Raw genomic sequence first — 22,485 nt, forward strand, 5'->3', positions numbered from 1 at the left:
ACTGTATACTTCCCACCTTTCCGATCATTCGTGCTTGCTAAAACAATCAACTTTTTCACTTTTCTCTACTAACTAACAGGATCACTAACATCTGTGATATTCCCCACCTGTAACACATGCTTTCATCACATTCTCATTAAGTACATTCCTTTTATCATCATATCTCCATATAATACATTCTCCTTACTCCCAATTTCTTGTTCTTTCATACTTTCCCATTCATTTTTTCTTTCATTCTTCATCATGTAGTGCCATTTCTCAAGTCATTGAGCTTATGTTTTGTCATATGAAGGATTCTGCATATGCACACTAGTTTTCTCTTCATAGTCACCTCGTCTTCCACATTAATTTCAGCCACTTCTTTCATACTCTCATTCATATTTCATCCACTAATGCTCGCCCCTTCCAATACATTCTCTACAACACTTCTGCCATCCTGCATTACATTGTTGGCATTTGTTACTTCAGTCTCGTGCTTTCAATATGATGCTCAATTCTTACACTTGCACATTAATCATTTCGTCATACCTCTCTCTCTCTCTCCACTCTCAATTTCACACCATAAACCATTGACTGTTGGCAATGAGTGCATTGGTTGTACACTACCAATATATAATCCCTTATATTAGAGCAAATAAGGAAATCTTGCCCATCATTTTTCCTACACACCACATAAAACGATTTTTAAACATTAGTGCATATTAAAATCACAAACATGCACATGCAACTACAAAGTCTAAAGCAAGTAAACGACTACCAACAATACTACCAATTTAGATATGGGAAAATTTTTTTTATTTACAGCATTTAAGGAATGAGGCATAAAAATATTTTTCAGAAACACTTTGTTAATTTTGCTGGTGAGAATGAATCCAGTTTTTTTATTCAGTTATGTGTTTCATTCTTTGCTATTCTGGGTACAGAATAAAAAAAAATAAAAAGAAAGGCTCAGAAAGAAAGGAAAGAAGGTAATTCAAAAGAGTTTTATCAATCAACACTGCTTGTTGAATGATATTAGAGTAACATCTAACAGTCATCGGATAAATCTATGACAGTCAGACTGAATGTACTTCTTAGTTATTGGAAGATATATTTTTTTTTAAATTTAATTGCTTCTCTGGTTGTTTAGGAATATGCAAAAGTTGAAAAGGCTGAGTACATCCACTTTGATAATTTCATGTATTTATTATTACTATTATTATTATTATCATTACTTGAGATCTCTAGAGAGAGTCAAAGACTTATTGGAGAACATGCATCACCCACACAAGCTGACATACTTTCTCTTAAACTCATTCACACTGGATGCACTCACTGCTTCAACAAGCAAACTGTTCCACAAACTCACTGCTCTTTGAGAGAAAAATCTAGCTCTCACCCTTTCTTAACCTCACAAAAACTCATCTTCATGGGATAGCCCCGCCATTCCTCTCTCACCACCTTCCATATAACACCTCTATTATATCATCCCCCTCTTTCTTCTGTTTAACAGTAGTCCACAAACTCTCGATCTGTCCTCATAATCTACATTGCAATCTTTGAATATCATCTTTGTTACTCTTCTTCTTTGCACCTTTTCCACAACATCTTTATTCCCTTTCCACAGGAAACCATATCTGTGTACAGTAGTCCAGGTGGAGTCATTTCAAAATCCTGTAATAAGCAAAATTATTTCTTTATCCTTATATTTTCTGGTATATCTTTTTTTGTGTGTGTGTGAAATAAAAGCGCCTACCAAAATCCACCATAAAAGACCAGGTAACACACTAAAAACTCCTTGAAATGCCTTGAAATGTCCCTCATATTCTTGACAGGAAACAAACACAGATCTTTCCAACCAAATTTTTGTACAACATTAGTTTCCTCTGATGAAATAGTCAAACAATACTTCTTCTGAGCATAGTCAAAATAGGTTCCTCTAATAAGCATGAACAAATATTTCTTGAAAAAAGAAGATAGTATAGAAGGGTGGTCTGAAAGGTTCTCGGCCTAACAACGAAAAAACAAATTTATTAATTTCAAAATTATTTTTATTTTTCAACATAATCTCCCTTAAGACATACATTTATTCCTGCGATGCTCCAGCACCATCTGCCGACCCCTGTAGTAGTTCTCAGTAAGATCTGCAAAATACTCCTCTACAGCTGCAATCACCTCTTGATTCGAAGAAAAACGCTGACCAGTGATGCTCCAGCACATTTTCCCATCCCTGTAGTAGTTCTCAGTAAGATCTGCAAAATACCCCTCTACAGCTGCGATCGCCTCTTGATTTGAAGAAAAACGCTGACCAGCGAGGAAGAATTTTAGTTTTGGGAAGAGATAGAAGTCAGAGGGAGCCAAATCTGGGGAATAGGGTGGATGTTCCAACAATTCATAGTGCAGATCCCTTAATTATCCCATTGCCAAAACACCTTTGTGGGCAGGTGCATTGTTCTGATGAAAGATGTTTTTTTCTTCTGCAAACCGAGTCCTTTGTGATGAATTTTTTCTTCTAGTCTGAATGAAAGATCGGAATAATATTCCCCGGTTATTGTTTTACCTTTTTCAAGATAATTAATAAATAAAATGCCTTTAGCATCGCAAAACACCGATGCCATGACCTTTCCTGCTGACGAAACTGACTTTGTCTTCTTTGTCGCTGAATAACCAGCTTCTGTCCACTGTTTTGACTGTTGTTTGGATTCTGGCGTGTAATGGTGAATCCAAGTCTCATCCATAGTAATAAATCGACGCACAAAAGCAGTTTTATTCTTGTTAAAAGCACTGTTCAGGGATTTTCATGCGAGTGCGTTTTTGATCTGCTGTGAGCAAGCGTGGCACTCATCTTGCACAAAGCCTTTTCATATGCAATTCTTCATGCAAAATATATCCTACACATTCTCGTGAAATGCCTATAGTCTCAGCAATTTCACGCACTTTGACTCGCTGGTCATCCAATACCATATCCTGCACTTGATCAATGATTTCTGGTGTTGTTACACCAGAATGTTTTGAACGTCCTTCACGTGGTTCATCTTCAAGGCTGGTGCGGCCACGTTTAAGCTCGACAGCCCATTTCTTAATTGTTGAAAATGAAAGAGAGAAGAGTGCCCATAAACTTTTATGAACTTTGAATGAATTTCTTTTGGTGTTAAACCTTCTTTTACAAAGAATTTTATAACCCCACGATACTTAATTTTATCCATTTCAAGGAATACAGACAACACTTTTGCTTCAGGAAGCTGTATAAAACAAACTACTTGCAATTTCACATAGATGCTTATGGCAGATGTACCAACTTAGAAAAAAAAAAAACTTGCCGATAGTGCTGCCATCTATGGTCGAGGCCGAGAACTTTTCAGACCACCCTGGTACTTTGATGTGTTTAAAGAATAATATCAGAGGATTTATTAATGCATAGATATATGAAACAAGAAAAATTCATACCTGTTTTTACAGCCTCAATTATTTCTGCCTCGCCAATTTCTACTTTGAAAAGAAAATACATGTTATTTCCACATACACACACACACACATATATATATATATATATTATAATATAATATATTATGTTATATTCAAAAAACATAAAAGAAACAATTGAAGATGGGACCAGCCAATGCATAAAACATAGCTCTAAAAGAGGCACAGATAACAGAGGAAAAAGACACCATATTAATATAACTAGGATTACCGAAATAAAGAAACAGAGATTATCTCTGCTTCAATTTTTACTTTGAAAACAACGTGTACATTCTGTTTCTGCACATTTTTTTTAAAAATTGTTTATTTTAATTAGCACATATGCATAGAGACACACCCACACACATCATGTGGCTACCTGTGTAGCCTTGTGGAAATGTCTGTTGTAGTAGAGTAATAGAATGCTAGAAGAAAGCCACTATAGATTTTGAATCTAATAGACATGACAAGTCTGGACTGGCAGACCATATGGAAGGAAACCAATGTCTATATATGTCTATATACAGGGTGTTCGGGATAAATTTGACAGTTTCGTAAGGAAAAAGAAAATCTTCTTTGTATCTATTAAATTTAATGAATTGACAAAAAAACATTACAGGCAGAGTTAATTACAATACTATCAACAAGATTTACTCAAAATAACCACCATTAGCATCGATCACAGCTTCAATTCTGCTTCGGAACCTCGAACAAGCTGATGCTACAGTCTCCCTGGGAAGGGCCGCAAAAACTGTTTTAATTTTATCCATTAACTGGGCTTTTGTATTACTGGAAGTGCGATTGTTGTCTTTTTCAACTGCGCCCCATACAAAATAATCCATGGGGTTAAGGTCTGGGGAGTTTGGAGGCCAAATATTTTGGACTGGTGAAGTCGTAGAAATTTTCAGACAACCATTTTTGACTTTTCCCAGAGGTGTGGCAAGGGGCCGAATCCTGCTGCCATACATACGGCCTACCATTGGCTACCCTTGTTATCCAGGGCTTGACTACAGTTAGCAACTCCACGAACAAAGCCCGAATTCCAATGCCAGGGTTCTTCAACACCTGTTCCTGCAGATTTGCGAGGAATTCTGCTGTACGAACGCAATCAGATCGTCTGCTAGGGATCTTTCTTCTTGCTACATCCTCGTAGTCACCATTGCAAGTCTCTAGTTCATGCCTGATTGTTTTTACTGTATTCAGGGAGCATTGGGCAGCAGTCGTAATATCCTTATTTTGATGGCGGGCACGAATCATCATGATACAAGTTATTCTCTTCCATGATTCAGGTGGGTTCCAGCTATCCATCCTTTCTGACATCTTGTATATGAATGAAGAAGGGTCCAAACTTTTAAATGAAGAGAAGTGTGTGTTAATACATGTAACTTACGGAAAAATATAATTAATTATAAATATGTCAAATTTATCTCGAACACCCTGTAGAAGTCATTACAAGTCAGAAAGATTATTTTTGGAGTCAGCCATGGCTATGAAGCATTCTCCTGATTTGAACAAGTATGGTTGCATTAATTTTTCAAAAATTCGGGAAACTTATCTTAAGATCAACTCATACAAAGCTGTAATACTTCTTTTTTACAACATTAGAGGGCACCAAATTAAGACTTGAGATCTTTTGTCCATTACAATTTGAACTGTTTCACTTACTCATTGTCGTGAGTAAACTGTAACATGTTGCAGTGCTCTAAAGATGCTGGTTTGAAATGCAGTGAAATATAAGACAGTTAATAAACATCTTTTTTATATATATATAATTTAGTTTGTTTGGTGTTGTAATACTGTTAAAATAAGTTATGACTATAGATTTTCAATTCTAGTCACTATAGGAATTTTTCCTAAGACTTTTCTTTGGCCAGCTCCCAGTTCGCCGATCCCTGGTATAGGAAGGTAGAGCTGTTACCTCCCAGAATCCGAGGTTAATTAGGGCTGAAAGAGTTTTGCTTACTCCCTTCATGGAATAAAAAGGCATTAGAGGATTTATTTATTTAATTTATTTTATATACAATATGTAAAACAACAGAAAAGAACTGAAGACTGGAATAATCAGTGTATGAAGTATTAATTAACAGAAAAGAGGCAGATGTAAGGTAACAGAGGAGTTACAAAAAAAACTATATTTGCTGTCAATGAAAGATAAAGAAGCCCCAAACAGCTGATATTCTTTAAAATAATAAATATGAAATGATTTATTCAGACCACATGACCAGAGAAGGGAAGAAGTAGATGCAATATTTAAGACTAAACACAAAGATCAACTTCTTGAATGGAAGACATTCAGAAAAGTGGCAAATTTCAAAATGGAAAACTGGATAATTTTACCTTATTTATGATTATGTTCCCTTGAAGGTTTGTGTAATGGACAAACAGGGAATTTTTACTGTAATTAGAAAGAGCAATTGAAATAAAAAAATAAAAAAGAAAACTTTTTTTGGAGGAGACCTAAACTGTAAAATAGGAAATGTATCTCAGCTGTACAGATCCCAGAAAAAGAGTTGGAGAAAGTGCAGAGGTTAACAACAAGTAAATACCTATTTACTAATTTACTAAGTAAATTTACCTATTTACTGAGTAAATAGCCTATTAATAGCAGCCTATTAGCCCATTCTCCTGCCACAGCTACATTTTCAAGCTGTCCATCAGCATCTATGAGAGATGTATCAGTGGCAATGTGTACAACAGATCAGGAATGACCTAGACACACACATACATACACCTGTGTAAGAGGAATGGAAGGAGCCTGGGAACGGCCACAAGAAGAGCAGCTGCAAAAATGGCCACATCACATTCCACTGTACGCACATCTGTCATCAGGAACAACTGCATCATTACCACATGCAACAAGTAGGTGCTCTTACCAGCAGATTTTTCCTCTAAAGTCAGCTTTGCTTCTGCTGTGGTATCAAATCTAGTTTTCTTGATGGTTTTCAATCTGCATGAAATCAGATGGTGCTGGCATCACTGAAGACTATCCCCACTGATCCATTGTTTTTGCCACTGACAATTAACAACTATCAGCATTTCAAAGAGAAGGAGAAATGCACTGTTGGAGAAACAATCCATTAGCAACACACCGGCACATGTGGTTCATGCAAGATGAAGTGGCAGTGAATTTTTGTTGAACTGTTAAAGGGTAAAAAAGGTGGTATAGATGAATGGCCACCACAATCTCCCAATATGAATCCTCTGATTTCTACATATGGGGGACAGTTGAAAGACCAATGTTTATGTTATACTAATGTCTAATGAGCAGGCTCTTCATCACAGGATCATGGATAGTTGTATTACGATATGTGTACAGCAATCACTCAGCCAATGCTGTGCAGGTATTACTTACAGCTCATGGCACTGATTTTGAACAGATGCTGTGATGTAGCTATAAGTAGTTCTTCTCCTTAATGATTTCCTATATAATATGCAATTTCACATATGCTATATCCATGTAGAAATCACTTCTGGTCCTACATTTATATGATCTTTTTTGTCATCAGTATCGGTGGTAGAACAAGTACCTAGAATTATAAATCAATTACATCAGATAAAGTAGATTTATTAAACTTTAATAAATAACCAAGTCTGCCTGGTGGACTTTTTTTACATTCATTAAAACTGAATGATTCCCTGACATGTTTTGCTATCTATATAGCTGACAACATCTTCAGGAAGATATTTAACACAAACAAAAAACAACAGAAAACTCAAATGTTTCCCAACAGCTGTTATTTTTATACACTGAAAAATACTGGATTGACAGTTTAATCATGTGTATCATTAGACACATCATACACAGTCTATACATTGTTGTGAAAACTCTGCACATGATTGCTGCCATGGGAGAGGTCATGAATGTTACATATACTAATTAATGACTTCCAGATGTCATGATGTACAAGTTCTTGGTTTCTGTTTAGTGTGCCATGTGAGCAAATTACCTTTGAAGACACTTCAAACAATCTGATGAAATTATCTTCTACTAATTAAGGCATGGAGGAAGCTTGCCAATTTACCATGTGATGTTCTGTGAGGATATATGCTGCAAGTCTGATTTTTTCTTCTTTCGCTCTCTCTTGTTTCCAACATTGCTTACAGGTTTTTTTTTTATTTATTTATTATTTTTTTACACATTTTGAAACTTCTCCCAATCTGACCTATTTACATCTTTCCACAAGAACAAGAAATTTTGTATATTCCAGAATGTTTGTCGAATGGAACATTGTCTTTAGTGAAACATAGGAAACTATGTTCAGTGTTAAGTGGCTTGAAGACTTCTGAATGCTGCCTAATTTTAACAATTGGGTTATTTTTCTTCATGTATTGCAACACATCATTTTCTAATGAACCTAGAAATTAATTACAAAGGCAGTGTTTCCTTACCATACACTTCTCACACTTTTTTTGTAAACAAACAGATCATAAACTTTGTCAATCATAACACACTTCAATGTCTCTTGTGTCTCCCTGCTGTGTGCTATAATCAACAGTTAAGAAGGCTACTGATTGATATTTTGGCTACTGATTATATAGTGAGCACAAGTAACTTCTTCACAAGTTGTTCTATTCAATATGATGAAATATATAATGCTTTACATTAGAGTGAAAGCTACTTCTAAGACAGGTTTTACATTTAGTAAAAACTCATTAGAAAGAAGCTAAACTTACAATGTAAACCTGCAGCCTTCTATGGCCTTTCTCGTTAAAAGTTGGTATATGATTTTTGATAACACGGTAAATGTTTTATTATATTTAAGTAATTAAATATTATATTCCTTCGAAAACAAACATTCCACAAATTTTTAGACTTTTTTAATAAATTATATGTCAGGTTTTACTTTTTTGTATTGGGAAAAAAGTTACATATCAATAAATTACATATCTTCAAGCATTTTAGAAACATCATGTGGTTGCACACACTACATTAAAAGTAACTAACACTGATTTTTTTTTTTTTTTAATCCTTAGATTGCTGTGGAGACTCAAGCAAATTTGAAAAGTAATACAATTTTCGCAACTTATATCATACTTGTTAACTACTTGTGGAAAAAAATTAATTTTATATTCAGTGCCATAGTACATGTTTCATTTCAGCATTGTTACAACAGTAGATAAGCACTATTTGTTACAGATCTACAGTAACTGTTTCTAAAGTGGATATTACTGATGTTCCTAACAAGTTTAGTGATCAGATTTTGAAGAAACATTAAAAATGGTGCTAGAAACAGAAAGTGAATTTAGTTTTCAATAATAATGGTTGCCAAATTCAAAATCAGATGATTCAGTGGTCAATATAGAGACTGATAAAAACCCTTATTAAGACAATATGAAATACAATGCAATACACATTTAGAAGGAATAAAATATAAAAATATATAAAATAAAACAAAATCAGTCCACTTCAGTATATATGCATTCTGGAGAATATACCATCACTTTTTGTGTACTATGAACATAGATAATGGAAATTACAGAGTAACTCTGACCTTCTATTGCAAATATTTTCCTACTTCTGAGCTAGGCTGAGATTAATGGAATTACGGCCCATAAGACAGTGTTTCATATCATTGCATTTGTTCTTCTAGCTGACTTGTTTGTCTACAGGATGAAAAACTCAAGTAGCTGGGAGGAAAATCTTACCATCTACATATGAGACCAGCTAACTCAGCTTTGCCTGAAAAACCCTTCTAACCTTAGAGTCAGACCACTGTTAGGTAACTAAATGACAACATGTTTTCGGTATACAAAAAAGCCAAATGGGAAAAATATAGTAATACATCATTTGGGATTTTGTATACAAAAAATGTTTTCCAAAAGAACACGAACACGAACACACACACACACACACACACACACACACACACACACACACACACACACACACACACACACACACACACACACCATCTATTCAGACAACGTGGTATTTCCTGTAGGGCAAAGAAACCTAGAAAATATTAACAGCACAGATATGATCCACAAAATATTCACACTATTTGTTAAGGCTAAAACTATCCATTTCAACTAATCTATATTACCTTCACACCAACAGATTCCCTCCGTTACTTCCCAACCCAGATTTACGAGGCATGTTCAAAAAAAGACCGAACTTTTTAATAGCACATTGACAGAAAGCGCACCTACTGGCAAGTTTTGACAACAAACTGGCATTTGACCCATTCTTCTATGAGCATTAGTCATAGAGTTACATCCACAGAGTCACTAATCCGACAAACAAGCTGTTTGTCGGATTAGTGACAAAGTGACAATGAAAGAGCTTGAAGAACAACATGTATGTGTGAAATTTTGCTGCAAACTTGATAAAAATTGAGACATGGGTTTATGACTATGATGTTGAAACCAAGATATAATCGCCTTAGTGGGTAGGGAAAGGGTCTCCTGGACCAAAAAAAGCATGGATGTGTCGGCCAAAGATCAAGGTCAGTTGATCTTTTACTAACTTTACTAACCAATGATGTTGGTTTTTGATTGAAAAAGCATTGTCCATTAAGAATTTGTGCCACATGGTCAGATGGTAAACAAAGAGTTCTAGAAGGAAGTTTTAGTGCATTTGAGGAATGCTGTTCAGGAAGAGGCCTGAATTGTGGAAAATCAGACTTGGATGTTGCACCACGACAATGTGAATGGCAAAACATCAGACATCCATTGTGCCCATCCACCCTATTCTCTGGACTTAGCCCCAGCAGACTCTTTCCTGTTTCTCAAACTTTAAAACCACTTTGAAAGGATGTCATTTCCAAACCATAGAAGAGATTCTGGAAAATGTGATAAGAGAACTGCATGCCATCGCAGAAAGCGTGTTCCAGGAAGCATTTCAACAATGGAAGAAATTGCGAATGGTGTATCGCCAGTAGAGAGGACTACAATCCTAGGCAATAAAGGTGACCATTTATGGTAAGGAAGACAAAATCAGATTATGAGAAGAAATTAGCCAATCTGTTTTGGCAAATTGGAATATTTTGGCCAACAGAGAGCTTAGCAAATAATGCAAAGAATACCAAAATTGCACTCAATTCAGCCAGTTAAGCAAGTTGGATCTAACAGATCATACACTGAACTTACTGCACAAAATGAAAACTAATGAGAAACATAATGAGGGAAAATTAATAACACACATACAAACAAATCTAAATTAAAAAGTCTCTTTCAGAAATCAGGCAAACATTTCTCCTACAGAACTATAAACAGTAGATGTGAGGCCCAAGTCTGAATATTACAACAGAAAGATATACTTTTTCACAAAGATTAACAGTGGTAGAGCATGCCAAAATAATGAATCATAAATCAAACATTTTTTTTTTAAAGTTTCATTTCTAGCTTCTGTATTTAGAAATAACTGAAAAACCAAAACTGAACTAATTTTAATAACTTCTGCAGTTACTGTTTGACATAGCTAATTTGTTTTAAAGTAAATATATATAACAATAAGTGGAAATAAAACTGCATGATAATGGAAGCCATTAAAGTTATCAACGGCATCCTTTACCATGCTAAATAACATCTGATTAAGGATAGCAGGACAGAAGAGAATATGGCATGAGACCAACAACAGAGTAAGAAGTACAACCCCTCCGTAAGCCATACTTACTGGATGTGCTGTCAGTAAGATTTTTGAGGAATGGCTGAAACCGTGTGGGTTGCAAAGTTTAGTTCATAGGTGGACTATGAAGTAGTCCACCTATGAACTATGGGTGAAATATGAAATTCTATCTCATTTACAGACTGAAGAATTTTGTGTGCAGATCAATGATTGTGCCATGTGTTACTATGAGCTTAAACCACGCAGAACTTGGCTAACTGAAAATCTGTCAAGCCGATAGGTAGGACAAAGATTTACCACTAGATTGCATCTTGGAAGGTGAAGATATTTGCTAATGCACATACTGGCCACTGAATTAGAAAACCTTTATGCAGATGTATGTCAACATTACTTACACAATGTATATGCAAAACTGGTCATGTGAGTCACCATGTGTTCTGGGCAACTATTTAAGAATGATGCTGGTCAATAATCATCAATAGCATAGATCACAATGGGACAAACAATGATCTTTCAAAGTTCAAAAAAAAAGGGATTATTGTGGATGGCCATCTAGCTGGAGCCACAATTTTGAAAATAGCAGGGCTGGCTGGCTGGTTTCTCAAGGGTGAGATATCCTAGGTGGAAAAAAATAACCCACATTGCTTGTCCAACAGGCATAACTGTGGTCCTAAGACAGCCTGTCAGGTATGTGATTGCCATTCAATGAGAAAGTTTGTATGGACAAACAGAACTTCCTTCATGCAGCAATTGATTGAAGCATTTAATGAAGGCTGTTCACGACCCATATCCCAGCAAAAAATGCACAAAGAATTGAAGAGGTCAGCATTGGCAGTTGCATGCCTATATAGAAACTACTGATTTCTGTAAAGAACCACAAAGTTCATCTACAGTATTGTCAGGAATATTGTGAATGGAACTGAAAGACTGGAAAAAAAGTCATGTGGTCCAAGAGTCATGGTACACTTTGTTTTGTACCAACAGTAGGCAGAGAGTTTTGGGGAGGGTCCCTTGAAGCAATGAACCCAGCTTACCTTATAAACAGAACTCAAGGTTCTGGAGGTGGTGTCACGGTGTGTGGCATGTTCTGTTGATATAGAACAGGTTCTCCTGTTCTATATCAACAGAACCATTTACCATTTACCATTATCCATACACCAGTCTATTTAAGTCATCCAGCAGGATCTTTATATCATTTTCATGGACTATCGCTCTTCCTAGTTTTGCACCATCAAAAAATAAATTTTTATTTCCTCTTAAATCATTGCTTATATAATTGATGTACAAATTAAACAACAAAGGACCAAATACTGAGCCCTACAGTATTCCACTAGACCTACCTTCTCCCAGATTCAACTCGCCATACTCCATTATCTGATATATGTCCATTGACCATCCTTTTAAGTAAATAAACTTAATGTAGATTTTACTTACATAATTTTTATTAGCACAGAATTTTTGTCCTAGTGTTGAGAGCATAATCAGTATGACTTTCAAATTAAACAACTATGACTCAACAATGAAAACACGAGAACCATACGTACATGACAGAGTGACAATGTCTAAATGCATTAAGGTACTAATTAAATAACTTTAAGTAACAAGAGATCGAATTAATTATTTCCCGAACATGTGAAGAAGTACTATTTCCCATAAATGGGACAATTTCAGTCCATCACTTCTGCTTAGGTTCAGATGATCTAGCAAGGTTTCAAAATTTCATGGAGACCTTCAATCTTCTTCCAAAGGATTCAAAGTTAGATGGAGACTTCACGTTCTGAAAGTTCCGACTGTTTAGAAAACCATCTTTATGGTACAGATATGTAATGTACTTCTGTCTCAGAGACTCCTTCATGCAGTGGAACTATTTTGTTCTCTTTCCATTTCCTTGTTACTCTCCAAGAACAGAGGCTTAAATTAAACAGCTTGGTCAGATAAAATGCCAATTCTCTTGCACATGCTCATAATAACACACAGGCTGATTATGCCATTTAATCCCATGGCCACATTCACATTAAAGTTTGGCAATATCAATAATACATCTGATTCATCTACCTCTATATCCCCATAAGTCAATATCACATCTGGCACTGGAATACCTCAACTTCGATGGTACATGCTTGTAAAATGATCACTCAGTAACTCAGCCATTTCATTTGCTTCTGTTATCTCCCTACATCAGCACTCATTAGCATCAACCTTCACACTGGGCTTAGTGATGACCTTTTTCTTTATATTCCCTCCACACCTTTTTCTTTTTCTGCAATTCCTGATTAAAGATGTTATTCATTGATGTAACTTGTACCTGATGTATTAACCTGACTCTGGGTGGTCTGATATAACTTTCTTCAAACATCCTTTGGCCATTTTCCATGCACTGCTAATATCTCACTCCTCCAATTTCTCATGATGAAATTTCACCTGCTTTGTAATTCCACATATCTCTTCTTAACAGAAAATTCTACATGTCTGGCAATCTTCCAGGTCAAGAGACTACATGATCACTTTCCCTAAGTGGATACAGTGTGGCTACATTAGTAACTGCTGAATTCTCTGAGCTATGACTAGATCTAGCATTCTTGAGCCTCAAGTCTCCTTCATTACATGTTGTCTCAGGTAGTTATCTCTTAGTAGCTGTATAAATTCAATTCCCTTCCCTCCCTCCCTGTGATCATTTCTCCTCCTACCAATCTATGCCCCCAGAGTTGAAGTCTCCCATAATACTTACTCAGTCTGCACTCACTGTGCTAATTTGCCAATGCATACCACATACCTTCTCCCTTATATCTCCTGGCTTATATATTCCATCTCACACCAGATAGCCTCATATGAATTGTACTCTGCATCTCTGTACTCCTGATGTATGTTTTCTGGTTTCAAATCTTCTGCTATCATTAGCAAAACCCCTCCTCCCATTCTGTTTCCTTTGTCCTCTCTAAAAATAATATACCCCTTGCATTCTCTCTCTCTATGACTCTATCATCCCTATGTCAACCAAGTCTCACTAATACCTATAACTTTTGGTCAAGTTGAATTAAATAATGTCAAAAAATTCCTCTCGTGATTCCAAATACTTTTGGCATTAGCATACCTAAACTGCAAAATCCCCTTCATCCTACAGCCTCTCTCTCTCACACTTTGTGTTGGCTATCAACACTAATGTTAAAAACTTGGTGAGCTACACTCAGCAACTTGTGACCGCTCTCCCACTTACTTACCTCTAGGCTGCCTACACCCACACTCACCTGCATCTCTTATAAACATTCTAGTTTCCCCTGACTCTACATTTCCTAACTCTCATTGAATAACACTTTCTCAAGAAACCTAACTTTGAATCTATTCATTTTATATAAGTCCTCCCATCCATAGAATTCATTCTACACATCCACAAACTTAACACAATTCCTTACATATAATCTGTACATTGACTCATTCACAATCATAGTTCTTCATCTCAGCTCACTTCTATCATAGTAGCAAACTTAGAATTTTTACTTTCTCACTCTTCTTATTCACTTACACCATTACACCAGCAACTCCTTCATATCTTCTTGCATACTGCACTTATCACCTGCTAGATCATTAGTGCTGGCTAAGATAATCATCTCTTTCACTTTCCCTCTCTGCATCCTTTTAGCATTGCTAACATTCTTAATCTTGCCCCCCCCAAGAAATGTGATTTCATCACACTCTAACAAAAGCACTATTCTTATCATGGAATTCCCCTAAAAAATTCAATCCTTATTCTCACTCTCTCTCTTCATTCTTTATATGAGGAAGATTGTAGGTAAAATACCAGATTCCTGAGGAATGCCTGCATCAATAGGAAAATCTGAAGTGAGAGCATCTGCCATCATTACACGTAGAGAAGAGAGAGAGACCAACCCTCTGCCATTAAACCTAGCCTACTGTGCAAGAATCTGGTTGCCTGGATTTCTTGGGATGCAGAAGTGGTGGGAACATTCAAATGTGAGTGACCAACATGGTGACTGGTTTATCTAGTGTTACCAATGAGGACAGACTAAAGGTTTATTGGTTTTCTGTATATCAGCTAAAAATAGGGATATGACAGAAACATATAAGTTACTAAAGATATTTTATAGAGCAGATGTTAAGGAAATCTTTCAATGTATGATTGGAGAGGAGAGAAGGAGGAGGGGATCCTTAGACGTCATGTAAAGTACAGTTAACAAGGGTATAAGAAATAGATTTTTTGCTTGGAGAGCGGTAGAGAAGTGGAGTATGTTGTAAAAACAATCCCAAGTGCTTTGTTAGTGAATATCTTTAAGCAGAGATATGAGAGACATTGTGCCAATAATAGCTGGTATGCGCCTTCAGTGATGAGTCTGAATCCATGGAGATGCCCATGTAATAATAATAATAATAATAATAATGTGTTCTAAACTAAATAGTTTCCCTTATATATTGCCAGCCTGGTTGGCCAAGTGATTAACAATATACCCTCTTCTCCGATTAATAGGCTAGAGGTTTGACTCCTACCATGAGCTTGAATGTTTGTGATTGTCCTTAAGTAGGAGGTGAATTTCAATGCCCAGTATGAGCCCACCACCACCACCAGTTTATTGGCAGCCTGAAGAAGCTTGAAAAAATTCGATGTTTGGTCTCTAATGCAGGTTTCCAGATTACATATAAAATAAATAAAATAAAATAAAATAAAAAAACGAAAAAGCACATCTACAGTACTAATATGCAGTTTATTATCTTTTAGTTACAGTAGTATTAATAATCAAACCTTTATCATATACAAATTTGTTTAAAGCTACAACTAAAATTATAAGAAATGATTTTCATTAATTGAAAATTAAACAGTGTTTAAATTTGTAATGAACAAATTAGTGAAAGAATTATGTCTTTAAAAAATACAAAAAAATGGATACAACTGAAAATGGAAATAGCAAATTATACTAAATGCAAACATAACAATGCAACAACATTAACTGGTTAACAATAATACAAAGCAATATGATTAAGCTGGTAAAATATAAAGGTCTTTAAGTTTAATATATAATTACCACATTCAACCCTTGTAACTGTCATCTCATCCAGATAAGCCTTAACTTCTCGTTTGCTCCTTGATGTTGCAATATCCAGAGCTGTTTTATTGCAAATATTAGTTAAATTTGCATCACTTCCCCATTCCATCAGAATCTGAACTGTTTGTTTATGACCACCAAAGGCTGCCATCATCAGCGGGGTAAGTTCTAACAAAAAAATAATAAAATAAATAATATATCTTGGTATCCTTAATATATATATATTAAGGATACCAAGTAATTTTATAAACTTGGTTTTTTTAACTTTTCACATATATATATATATATATATATATATATATAGATAATGAAGGAACATATCACAAATGACTGATCAAGAAATACTTCTATTTAATTTAACTGTATTCATTAAAAAAACACTGCAGCTTACCTACATTAAAAACTGTTGAAAAAGACTTAGTTTCAACAAAGCCTTTCTGAAATAGAATCCTGCAATTTTACAATCATAAGGCTACAGAAAAATAATTAAATGTAAAATAAATAAAATAAGTTCTCTAATATCTTTTATACTCCTTTTGCTCCCTCCCCAGGGAGTAAAAGGAGTAGATGGAGAACTCCTTGAGTCCTAACTTTTGGAATTGGTACATAGGAAGTCTTCATCCCTAGGTGTTATGAAAGTCGAGTTCAGAGCCACGAATGAATCAATGCATCCTGAAGGGTGAACCTTTAGAACAAGTAAAACATTTTAGCTATTTAGGCACAATTTTCTGTGAAAATAAGCAAATTATACATTGAAATAAACAAGTGAATAAGCAAACTTGGCATGACTGGGAGTCAAATGAATAAACTGATATGGAATAAGAGAGAAATTAGCTAAACCATTAAAGTGGCAGCAAGGAAGAGGAAGACAGAGTTCAAACCAATTTTAACTTATATGATCCAAGAATGGAGATCACACACACACATGAGAGTTCTGGCATGAATGGGATAATCATATCAAAATGAAGATATCAGGAAGGAACTTGGCATTGTAAGAATTCAAGAATGTGTGGACAGAGCTAATCTTAGGTGGTATGATCATTAAAGCAGAATAGGAAAGGTTAGCAAAACAATTTGATGCCATGGATGTCAGGGAACAGACTATGTAGAACAATAGGAGTTAAGTGGATTGATGCACTTCTGCCTTAGAAGACCAAAATATAGATACGACATTATATAACCAAAAGAGATTATTTAACTCCAGCATATTTCATCTTATGTTGCAAGGACATCATTGGGGAGAGAAGAGAAGGTTGGTTGACAACATCCAAAACATGAATCATAACTGCCACATGAATCATAACTCAAGATATGATTCATATGGCACGTGCTTACCTGCTCATGTCTCAGTCACAACTGAGTTTTAAGTTTGTCTATTTCTTGAAACTTCCTACTGGCTGAATCTTAACCACTCTGGTTGCATGTCTATCTCAAAGGTTTAGGAAGTAATCATGATTGTTTTTGTTTTTTTTGCAATAATGAATAAGTTAATAATTTATGCAACCTTCTATCTGAATTACAAAAGCTAACCATTGGTTATTGTGAACTCTAATAGTGCACTGTCCTGTTAACTCAGCTGTGAATGAGACATGAGCAAGTAAGCATATGTTATATGACTGATTTCTAGTAACTCACGTTTTCAATGTTGCCGAACTAATCTTTTCTTCTCTCCCTGGCAATGTTTTCATAAGATGGGAAGAAATATACCAGAGTGAAATAAATTATATTTTTTTTTGGTACATGTGTAGCTGTTATAAAAAATATAATATGCTTACTAGACATGTTCCGTTAAAACAACAAGATATAACAATAATGGAGTCCTGATGACAGACTGATATGGAGGAAAATTATTGATTGACAGAAAGTTAGCAATAATGTAAGCTTTTCATGCTATCCTCTCACAGTTTCCTGTACATTACTTGAGGGTACATATAGTATCAGATATTTAATGATGATTTTTGTACTGTGAAGAATGCCACATAAGCATGCTATTTCTACTTAGTCACTTCATCACCCACATTACTTTCAGCCACTTCTTTAATGCTCTCATTCTGTGCACTATCATTCACTACTTCCACATTCTTGCTATCTTTCCTTACATTGTTAATATTCATCACTTCATGTTCCAGCTTTCTACATGACTCACATTTCTTGCACTTGCATTTATGACAAGCTCTCTCTCGCTCTCTCCATTCTTGCTTTCATACCACAACTCATTCACTCTTGGAAATGAATACATAGAACATGCACAACATGGTACAAAATCCCCTCATACTAAATTCAGTGAACAAGAAAGCCTTGGCTGCCATTTTCCTTGTACACATTGGGGGCCATGAATAATAACACTTTCTATATGATATCCAGTGTTAAATTTCACAACTAAACACACACACTCAAACATTAGTCTAAAATAATATATAACCAAAAATAATTACTAATAGTATTAATATTCACTAAAATAAAAAAACATCTGTAGGGCACATGCAACATAGCATAATGTGGTCATCTCAGTTACAGACAAATCCCCTGATGCAATTACTAGATCTAGCACTCTCAAATCTCTGGTAAAATTCCATCACACACTGCCTCAGGTAATTATTCCTTAATAACTGCATAAATTCCACTTCCTTTCTCTCATATCCTTCCCTCCTTCCAATCTATGTTCCCATAGTTGAAGTTGTTCATAATATTACCCCTTTTTGTGAGTAGGATTTGCATAGACAAAATAAAATACACTGAAACTAGTATATATTTTAAACTGCAATGGTAAGAATGGTAAACATATTTTTATTGCTGTTTACCCAAAAAACAAACATTTATTATTATTATTAACATCTGACCTCCATGGAGTCAGAGACTCATTGTGGGAGGTACACACTATCATATACAAAGCTCATCCAAACATGCTTAAACTGATTCAGTGTGTCTACATTCACAACATATTCAAGCAACACATTTCACTCACAACCACTCTCCATCCAAAGAAGCTTTTCCTCACTCTTCTGCTCATACTCTCCTTATATAGTTTCCAGGGATGGCCTCTTGTTCTACCCCCCCCACACACTTCTCCCATTCTATAAAAAATTTCTTCCATGTCAACTTGATAACAATCCCCTGACTAACTTATATGTCTCAATCATATCTCCCTATCTCCTTCTATTCACGAGGCTTTGCAATTTACATAAATTTCTTCCATGTCAACTAGATAACAATTTCTTGACTAACTTATATGTCTCAATCATATTTCCCTATCTCCTTCTATTCACAAGGCTTTGCAATTTACATTCTTTCAATCTGTCTTCATATTCCACATTCCAAAAAACCACTAACCACTTTGGTGAATCTTCTCTGGACCCTTTATAAACATATCCTCATTACCATGAAAACCTGGTGACCAAATCTGTGCACAATAATCCAATAATAATACAACAGAATTATAACCTATTTATTTCTGCATGTCAGGGCCTTCTGCATCACTGCCATTATCCGATGTGATATCTTCACAACTTGTGCAATGTGGCCCTGAATTTCAGGCCCTTGTCCACCACCACCACTCCCAGATCTCTCATCTCTTCTATCTCCTATAAAGTTTCCCCATCAAGTGTATACTTTGCATCCCATTATTGCTTATCAAATTTCAAAACCTTACACTTTGCAACACTGAACTGATAGTTCCACTTAACTGACCATTCATACAATCTATTCGAGTCTTCCAGTAAGGCCATAACATCTGATTGACTCTACATTATTCTCCCCAATTTTGCATCATCTGCAAACAGCTGCACATCACCAGTTAAACCCATCCAAATATTATTAACATACAAATTAAACAACAATGGTCCCAATACAGACCCCTGGGGCACACCACTAGTGATCCTCCTCCTCCTTCAATACACTCCACACCCATATACAATTTTCTGATACTTATCTGACAGCTAGTTACTGATCCAACTCACTAGTCTGTTATCCAATCCCATTTCTTTCAGTTTATCTAATAGCTTGTCATGTGGCAGTCTATCAAAAGCTTTTGCAAAATGTAAGTATACCACTGTATATGCATCTCCCTTGTCTGCTAGACAGAGACCTTATTAAAGTTCTGTGAAGTTTTGTGAACTTATTAGAGCTAGTGGGAGTACATAGAGATTCCGCTATTTCTTTACTCTATAATTTTGCTTCTCTGGTATATATCTTAGACCACTTAATTTTTGTAATTTTTGCATCACAGAATTGAAGCCTTAGGCTCTTTATTTTAGTAAATATATCTTAGACTTTTATCTAATAGCTTTTCTGTATAAAGGAGTTCTTATTTTATCCTTTATCAGTTCAGAGAGAGAGAGAGAGAGAGAGAGAGAGAGAGAGAGAGAGATGGATGTGTGTGTACTGGGCCTCCATTTAAGAAATCAGTATAGTTCAGGATATTTGAATAGACCTTTTTTAGCAGCACATGAAATTACTCACATGCTATGAGAAATCACTGTGAATGCTAAGAACATGAGCAAGTTTTTTAAGGTTTAATATGACAGAAATGTTGCTTTGAGGGAGATCTCTTGTAATGAGTTTGTTGACTCCATGGAGATTTGTTAATTAGAATAATATTTAATATACCATTGCCTAACATGGAGACTTGAACTTGGTTACAACAACTGAATTTCACAATATGTCTTAGGGGAACCTCTCTGTGGCTTAATGAGTACTGGCAATACCTTGGGCTGGACAAAATATAGGTTGTTTAAATTCCACCTAGAATGCAGGAAAATGTATTAGCTTCTCAGTTGAAGATGAGTTAAGTGGTCTCAAACAGTGGTGGTAGGGTTTTTTTTATCCTGGAAAATTAGGTTTCCTATCTTGCAGAACAAGCACACTAGACAGAGACCACATACATAACAGCAAATAGGATTAACTGCCATACCATATAAACATTACATGAAGCCATGACAAGCCAGTCTGATGAAATTTTTTTGGAGACTCTTTGAGTAATGTAATTTCCCTTAAGTTGAAAGAAACGGTACTTATTTTTTTATAATTTGACAATACATACATTCAAAGGGGAAAATGGGTTGGTGGAAAAAAAAATGAACACGAAAGACTGGATGACTTAGATATTTTTCAGCAGTATGTACATGGTGCTCATATGGGCAAATATGACAGGAACTGATAAAAAAAAAAAAACTTAATTGAAAAATCGTTAAAACCTCGATGTTTCAAAAGCCTAAGGAAATTTTCTGTGGATTACACTACGAACACAAAAGACTGGATGACTTAGATATTTTTCAGCAGTATGTACATGAATGGAATAAGGAGCTATTTTAAAAGAAGAAAAATATTTTATTGTCATTTGATAACTGTCCTGCACACTCTCAGATTCAAAATTTGTCCAACATTAAACTAGTGTTTCTCCTCCTCCCAATGTGACGTCAGTTTTACAACCAATGGACATGGATGTAATCAAGAATTTTAAAGGATTTTATAAAAGATTTGTAGTTCTATATCCAATCAATCAAAGAGAACAGAAACTTAATGAGTTTATATTGATACTGGATGCTATATACATTTACTGAATGATGTTACTTTGACAACTATATCCAACTGGTTCAAGAAATCAAAATTAAATTCAAATAAAATTTCGATCATAGATGAAGATGATGGAAATGAAGAAAACAACTTACCATTATCCAAACATTTGTTGCTACTTATTTGTACAAGTCAATGAAAACTTGTTCATCAGTGGCCAGAGAGTAACACTGTAGATGCTGTGCTCAACAAAGACAATGATAAAGATGATGATGACAAATGACAAAAATGAATCTAAATCAGCGTGGTCAATCTCCCAAGCTCAAGATGTAAATGGACACATTAATTTTTTTTTTTGTAAGAACTGAGGTAAATAATCTCATTTTTAATGCATTGAGTGTTTTAAGGGGAAATTTGAGAAATATCAAAGTGAAATCTTTACAACAAGCATCAATTTAAAGATTCATAAATAAAAAGACTACTTGAAATCATGTTTATTATTAATTAGCATTGTTTTTAATTGCAGAGAAATAAACTATGTTTAATATTAAGTATATGGTTTAAAATTATGGACAAATAAATTGTGTTTAACATTAAGTGTATTGCAGTTTATAGAAGCATATTCATACAAATAATATCTAGGTATGTATGTAATTATTTTTTTCTCTTTAATACTTCTTTTGTTTGTTTTTTTAATCTATTTTTTATCAATTTATTGAGAATTAAAAAAAATAGATTTAAGATTTCACAAAAACCATGAAGTCCATCCTGTACTTTGGCAGAAAACAGAAATGCCATATATTGATCATAAATGTTTCATTAAGAAATTCAAAAATACTATGCATTCCTACTCAGTGCAATAAAATCTAAGGCATCATCCTGCACCAAGTCTGGTCATCAATTATCATAAAC

The 22,485-nt window shown here is 35.0% G+C and overlaps 1 protein-coding gene across 4 annotated transcripts in view; it reads right to left on the minus strand.

Moving 5' to 3' along the window:
- LOC150100639 (uncharacterized) overlaps nucleotides 1-22,485 on the minus strand; it is a 238,425-nt gene that overhangs the window by 136,049 nt on the left and 79,891 nt on the right. For 3 of the 4 annotated variants that reach the window (XM_090401516.1, XM_090401515.1, XM_090401514.1), the window contains exons 5-6: nucleotides 16,042-16,230; nucleotides 3,427-3,468 (exon numbers count right to left, since the gene is read on the minus strand). In XM_090401516.1, the coding sequence (XP_090257642.1) occupies nucleotides 3,427-3,468; nucleotides 16,042-16,230 (231 nt within the window). The remainder of the gene's footprint in view (nucleotides 1-3,426; nucleotides 3,469-16,041; nucleotides 16,231-22,485) is intronic. The other variant, XM_090401517.1, reaches the window with a different exon arrangement.

This window comes from Typopeltis vanoorti, chromosome 12, assembly GCF_054136105.1.
Source record: "Typopeltis vanoorti isolate ZY-2024b chromosome 12, IOZ_Tvanoo_1.0, whole genome shotgun sequence".
NCBI lineage: Eukaryota > Metazoa > Arthropoda > Arachnida > Uropygi > Thelyphonidae > Typopeltis > Typopeltis vanoorti.